The sequence below is a fragment of the Strigops habroptila genome, chromosome 14, assembly GCF_004027225.2.
Source record: "Strigops habroptila isolate Jane chromosome 14, bStrHab1.2.pri, whole genome shotgun sequence".
Lineage (NCBI taxonomy): Eukaryota > Metazoa > Chordata > Aves > Psittaciformes > Psittacidae > Strigops > Strigops habroptila.
Window position 1 is genome coordinate 9,439,148 of NC_044290.2, and position 7,340 is coordinate 9,446,487.

The 7,340-nt window shown below is 36.2% G+C and overlaps 1 protein-coding gene across 8 annotated transcripts in view; it reads left to right on the forward strand.

Moving 5' to 3' along the window:
* Nucleotides 1-7,340, forward strand: part of HELZ (helicase with zinc finger) — an 86,509-nt gene extending 79,169 nt beyond the window's left edge. For 7 of the 8 annotated variants that reach the window (XM_030506355.1, XM_030506357.1, XM_030506353.1 and 4 more), the window contains 2 exons: nucleotides 1,036-1,288; nucleotides 4,656-5,781. In XM_030506355.1, coding sequence (XP_030362215.1) covers nucleotides 1,036-1,288; nucleotides 4,656-4,987 — 585 coding nt within the window. In that variant the 3' untranslated portion in view covers nucleotides 4,988-5,781. Of the gene's footprint in view, nucleotides 1-1,035; nucleotides 1,289-4,655 lie in introns of all 8 variants that reach the window. The other variant, XM_030506349.1, reaches the window with a different exon arrangement.

The following is a 7,340-nucleotide window of genomic DNA, read 5'->3' on the forward strand; positions in this document are numbered from 1 at the left end:
GAGAGAGTGACAGGATATCTAAGTGCTGTTTCCTTGATATATCATAATAGTGTGGCAGCTATAATGAGATATTACAGTTTTCTGTCATGTACTCTTTTTTTCTCTGCCTTATTTTTTGTGGAAGATGTAACAATATTGGGGCATTACGAGCTAGTTATTTGATATTTAGTTAGGTAATTTTTTAATGACATTTCATTAGGATGTTTACTTTTTCCCTTCACGAAGTACAGATTTACTACTATGACTTTGTTATTTGTGCTCTTGTTAGTACAGTGCAGAAGGGAACAAATACTGTGTTTATTCCCCAAAATAAGCTATAGTACAATAGACTTGCTTTGAATCTTGAGAAAGTTTAGAGTCCTTGAAACTGAACTCTTGAAGCCAACAGGTTAATAAAGGGAGCTCCTGCCATTTCATTTGCATGATCTACAGGATTTATGGAAACAAGTAATCTCTCTGCTTTCAGATAAAATTCTCTGCATTATTTCTCCTGAGGGCACACACTTCTCCAGAGCATTTGTTTTGTGTATACATGCACAAAATCCAGTATGCAAATGTATGGTGCTTCCCCAAATCCTGGTATACACATCACTCGTTTGTCCTTTGGAAACTAAACTCCATTTTATTCCTCTCTACGTTGTAATTGAGTGTTTCCTCTTGCTTTCTCTGTTTCTGTGCTTCATTTGCTTCCTTGGTAAATGCTGGGTATCTTCCTCCTCACACTGAGATACATCTCCCACGTAGGAGTGTGAGATGTAAAGGTTGATAAGAATTAAGGAATCTCAGTTGACACTTTTTGCACTTCCTTTAAAATTGTGTCTCTCTTGTGTGATTAAAATACATTATCAGTGACTGCAATATACAACATGTAACTTGATATATATTAGATTTTTTTCTAAATGCAAAGGAGGTGGGTTTGGGTTTTTTTTAATAAGACGTTGCAGTGGAAAAACTGGATGGAAAAACAGTATTTGATACACACAGTTGAATAAAAGGAGCAAAAGGCCTTTTTTTGTTCTGTTTTCTTGTTCACAGTATGAACCAAGAGGACCAGGCAGGCCGTTGTACCAAAGAAGAATTTCCTCTAGTTCAGTCCAGGCTTGTTCTGAAGAATTAAACACTCCTCAAGACAGTCTTGGTCAGTGTAAAGAGCTTCAGGACCACAGTAACCAGTCATCTTTCAATTATTCATCACCTGAGTTATGGGTAAACTCCTCCTCATCTGCCCCATACCCAAACATTCCATGCAATGGAGCCAACAGAGCAGTTCCACCCCGGGAGTTGTTAGGTAGGTACAGACTTATCTTTGCTTTTCTGCTTCTCTCTCTGTTCCATCAAGTAGACTATTCAGGCTGGAGTGAGCAAGTGTAAATGAAAGGGCTGTTGGTTTGGTTGGGTTTTTTGCCTTTTCACAAAATCTTTTCTGCCATCTCTTCAAATCCTGAAACTAACTTAAGCAAAGATTTTCAAGCTATTCCTTGTTTTAGTAGTTAAAGGTTTGCTCAGAGTAATCCCATTTTCATTTGCTATCTTGTTCACATTCCAGTACATTGCTGGTGCCTGAAGAAGAATACTGTTGAGTATTCTTCATCTACCAAAAGCAATACAGATTCTTACCTTCTCACAAAAGTCCTAGTAAACCCGCATGTTCTCTTTCAGCGGTTTCAAGTGCAACTCAGTTGTTGCTAAACAGAGCTAAGGTAACTGGTGGGCTTCGTTTGCAAGATAGATTATTTGTTTCCAGAATAAATGATGTTTCTTGTTGATATTACAGTCTGGAGGAGAAACAACATAAACTGAATTAGTAATTTTGTTGTATTTTCTAGTAAATTCTGGTACTTCGTCAAAGTAATGATGAATTTTAAACTCTCACTATGGAAGAATCACACGGGAACCTGGCTTCCCTGCTGGCAGTAGCAGTGCTGATTGATTTAGCAGAGGGAAACTAAATTAACTTTTCAGTGATTAAAAAAACCTGCAAGTGCAGGGTTGGAGCAGTGCAGCTATTCATCTGTTCTCTATATTTTTAATGTTTGTGAAAAACAAAATTACCAGCATAGTGCAGTTTCTTCTCCATGATTTGGCTTTGAGGAACTCCAGCGATAATTAAAAAATAATAATAATAATAAAAAAGAGCAATCTTTGGTGTGAATATTAAAAACACTTAATAATGTGTAAAAATCTTTGTAAGCTGGTTTTATTGTCCTTAAAGATCTAATTGCTTTGGGTCAAATTTTATAAACCTGAAACATCTTGTAATTTCATTGTGTAGTAATTGTGAAGTAGAAACATGCATTGTAGAATGAATGAAAAAAAGCTGTTTGTATCAGCAACAACACACAAGAGTTAAGTTCCTCATGTGCGTTTTCATTGCCAAAGCGTGCAAATGTTATTTTACAAAACCATATTTATGGCAGCATCTTTTGGGCTAAGTTCGAAGCTTCAAGTTCAAGGCACCTCCTTTAATCTATTTATATTTTCACTGATAATCAAGTTGCTGAATGCATGATACATGTCATCAGGAATGGCATCCATCTCTGCAGTTGCTCTCTAGACTCTGTGGTGATCTAATAGTTGCTCAGGAACCCTAATAAGATTATGCTGGGATCAGCTGATACCACATTTCCTTGCTTTAATTTAAAGGTTGAGAACATGCTTGTGAGTAAAATCCTCAGAGGAAATATGTATCTGTAAAAAGCACCGTATCTATACATTTTCTGTCAAATAATAAATCCTAAACAAAAGGAGCGAGTTTAGATTAGTATCAGCATTTGCTATGAAAATGTTTCTTGTTGTGGTTAAGCATGAATTCTGGTTTATAAATAAATGTATATTCAATATTGCCCTGTATCTAATAGTTCGTGCAAACAGATCTCCATTTTTATGGCTGTTGTGCTTTTCTGCTTTACAGCTCACTGGCTATGATGATAATATTTAAAGCCCAGAAGTGTTTTATAGTGCTAAGGGTTAATGACCAGTAACTTCAGCATTTCTGGTTACTATTGATTTTTATCCATGAAATTAAAACCCATGAGAATGAGATGCTCTGAACTAGTCCTGTATGCATTGCTTGAGAGTGAGCAATCATGACACGAGACAGTTCAAGGGCTTGTATTTCCCGTACATCAGAAATGGCTGTGGCACAAGTACTCGGTTATCTCAACGTGGATTTATGGAGTACAAGGAGAGCTGCTGCAAATTGCTCAGTGGTGTTATATGCCAGCACTTTCCAAAATTCCAGTTTGAGAGCTTGTTTTGCATTGCTTTTTCTGTTGATAGCAAGAAAATGATTTTAGTTCTTGAACAAGATGTTTATTTCAGATTTTTTTTCTCCTATTAGACACCTTTATCACACATAGCTTTCACCTCTGGCCTTGCTTGTCATTACTTGTCTTCTTTTGAGTGCTATGGTTATTTTTGGGAGGTTTTTTTGCTTGTGTTCTGGGGTTCTATTTTTTGAATCATAGCAACCCTAACAAAACTGTTTTGCTTATGTTCTTTCTATATTCATTCTTCTACAGGTTGGGTATTTTTTTTGTATTACTTTATCAAAAACAAAATCCTGTGTATGACCCCTCCAGTGAGAAACTTAACTATATACTTATGTTTTTTTCTAGTTTTATACTTATTTGATGGTGTATTTTTGGTTTATGCACTTCAAAAATAACATTATACGTTTAAAGATTGAAATAAATGTAGAATATCTCTGTTGCCCAGCTCCTAAGCTATAAAGAATGTAGACCTGTATTTCAGTCTCTAGCTATGTAAGACAGCAGAATTGTCCAGAAAAAAGTAAGATGCCACATTAGGATTCAGGAAATTCACTTGAAAGCACTTTTATACCTGGGGTTTAAAGCACCATTTTTTTCCTGATAGTTACAGGGCTTGTTAAATGTGGAGCAAGAACATATCAATTAGCAGGAATGCATTCAGACTAAAATGTCAATAATTATTTGGATGGCATTCAGGAGTCGGAATTGCTGTATGAGAATGAATTATATATGGTGCTGTAAAGTTTAATTTTAGCCTATTAAGCTTTAAAGCGAGAAGAATGAAATGCTCTTTGTGCTGTCTCAGTGGATAAAGTGTTTAAATTAGAATATATCCCATTCTGAAGCAGCTTACCTTCAGTACATCTGCTAAATCCACCTGTGCAGAATTGCAGGTTCAGTGATACGAACTCTGCGGGTACACACACCTGGACAATATCTTTGATAATGTCAGTCTTCTTGGCATTGCTGACAAGGATAATACAAGATCCAATAGTCGGGAATGAAGCTAGATAGGATAATAAGAAGAAATTTCTTAGGACCTAGAGTGACTTAAACACAGAAAATTGGTGGTTTCAATATCCCTCAGTACCCTGGGGTTACTACAGAAAGATTTAGACTGGATATTAAGAAAAATTTCTTCACCAAAAGGGTGGTCAGGTATTGGAACAAGGTTCCCAGGGAAGCAGTGGAATCACCATCCCTTGAAGTGTTCAAAAATCGTGTAGATGAGGCCCTTAGTGTCATGGTTTAGTGGTGGATTTAGCAGTTGTGGGGTAAAGGTTGGACTTGGTGATCTTAAAGGTCTTTTCCAACTGAGCTGATTCTGTGATTTCCTAAGTCTGAGCTGTTCATTTAGACAAACTGTGGTTACTCCTTTCACAGCTCCACCGAAGACGGTCAAGCCCCCAGAGGAACACCTGAAGGCGGAGAACATACAACTATCCAACTCCTTCAACTACAGCGTGCTACAGCATCTCGGCCAGTTTCCACCTCTCATGCCCAACAAGCAGATCGTCGAGTCGAACAGCAACAGCCAGCAGAACGCTGGTGGGAGCAAGCCTGTCATGTCCTACGCAAGTGCTCTGCGGGCTCCGCCAAAGCCCAAACCTCCTCCTGAGCAGACAAAAAAGAATAGCGACCCTTTGTCTTTGTTTCAGGAACTTAGCCTAGGTAGTTCATCAGGTAGCAATGGCTTTTACTCCTATTTTAAATAACCAGATTATTTTTTTTAGAGAGAATTTAATTTTTATTTGTGTCAGTAGATCTAAGATAGTTGGGGCTTCACCTGTAGTTGCAAATATTCCCTTTGTTTATATTAGTAACTATATCCTCACTTAATTGCTTTGCTGCTAGACTTGCAACTAATTTTGGGGGGTTTTGTTTTGTTTTTTTTTAATTATATTCCATTATTTTGCATTTTTTTGGATGTGGGTCAGGGTTTTTTTGGAATCTTTTCTGTAGGAAAACACACACCTGTTATTTTTTAAGTTGCATAACGTTACTGATCTGTTGCATTAAACTAGCAGCTGAGAGGTTATTACCTGTCCAACAAAAAAAAGAAAAGGAAAAAAAAAAAGAAAAAAAAAAAGGAAAAAAAGGAAAAAAAAAAAAGTTTGTCTAAATTGTATTTAAGAAGATTGTAAGTAGCATTTACATTTATTCAATAACATTAGCATACTATGCTGGGTTTCTGTACCAGAAATGGCCAGTTAATGTAAAAATGTATGTTATTTCTGCTTAAATTCATTTAATTTTTTTTTTTTTTTTTTTAAATAAAGGTGCAGCATCTTCTAAATCCTTTCAGTTTTATCAGCTTTTTTGTGAAGGGATGCTGCATTCTCAGACTTTTCTAGTTTTAGATTCTGTATGATGTGGTATTGTATTTTCCATCCACCGTAGGGTAAAGTAAAGGCATTCTTTGCAGACACCTTTGCCATTGTTTGGAAACATTCAGATAAAAAAGTATTGGTATACTTTAAAATAAAATTAAAAAAAAATATGTAAAAAACAAAAAAAAAAAAAAAAAACACCCACAAAAAAAAAAAAAAAACCCAAAAAAACCCTAAAAAAAAAAAAAAAAAACCAACAAAGAAACTCTACATTTTATTTTTGGACAAGCTGGTAATAGAAGCTTGTTTGAAAAGTTAATTTGATAGGTTTTTTAAATGAATCATGAAGCTGAAAATAAATTTTTAGGTATGTTGGTGCTTAGTAGATTTAATAACTATTTTAAAAAGGAAAAAAAAAAATGTGTGACTTTAGTAAAACTACTTTTTTTTTGTTGGTTTGTTTAATTTTTTTTTTCCACTATGCATGTGTAAATGTTTGTAATCTGGCTTCTCCCCCTCTCCAGTGGTATAAAGAATTGTGCCGCTTGAATTCTTTTTTTTTTTCTTTCTTTTTTTTTTTGTTTCTCTCTCTCCGGTAAAACTTTTGGTACATTATTTGATGTTTACATTAAAATGTGACATTATACAAGGAAATTCAGATATTTTGCTAACTGTTTTGTTTGAGGAACATCATTAAAGAAGAGATTTAATGTTTGTCAAAGCTGTATCCAAATTAATCGAAACCTTTGGGGGATGAGAACGGTTCCCAGGTTATTTATCTATATGAGTTCTGCCAAGTTCTCCACAAACCTGGCCCCTTAGGAGAACAAACTGCAAAGAAGAAAATTATGATTATGGGATATTTAAAAATTAAAGAGATAAGTGTGAATGAAAACTCGGAAGATGAAATTTGTTGCTGAAGATTTCAGGTCTTGCACACTGTTCATACTTTAGCAGCTGGGGAGCTAGCGAGGGGGGGTATAGTTTCTCCAGATTCATAGTCCTCCTTTTACACTTGAAGTAACTTTAAATCTGGGAAGTGCATTACAGGGACTGAGCTGGGTGTAGTCGCAGTACTCCTCCACTTAATGACATGCAAGAATTAAAGTTGTAGAGCTGTGTGGGGGTGATTTAAGATTTCTACAGCTGTCCATGGGACACCTGACTAATGAGCAGTGGCTGCTGCTGTATTCAATCAGATTTTTGCTCTGGTTACAATCAGGGTTATTATTTCTTTTGCATTTGACTTCATGTTTTAAGGCGAGGGTCTTTATGTAATGGGGTTGATTTAAACTCAGTACACTGCAGAGGTTTGCATATAAATTTTTTATTATAAATCTTTGCTGGTTTATGATTCAGAAACTTATCTGAAAAACTTTTTGCTGTAAAAAGAAGAGCACGCGTAACTCCTTAATTTATTTCCTATATGTGTATACCAAACAAAAGATGCTGGGAGAGGGGAAAGCCCCTTGCCAAGTTATGCTTAGCACTTCAGCATATGGCATCAAATCGAGAGGACCCAAAAATGAGGAGAGGCCAAATTCTGCAACCTTGAATCAAGCAAAACTACTGTTCAATGGGTTTTTGCCAAGCTGACGGCTGCAGAAATAGGTCCATGGGAAATTCGCTTGCAAGGGCCGGGTGTGTGCTCAGTCTAAGTTAGCCTCAGTCTTTTTATTTCAGCGGAACGGTGCCAGTTCTCCTCAACGGAGTGACTGGCACTGCTCTGAGAGAAGAA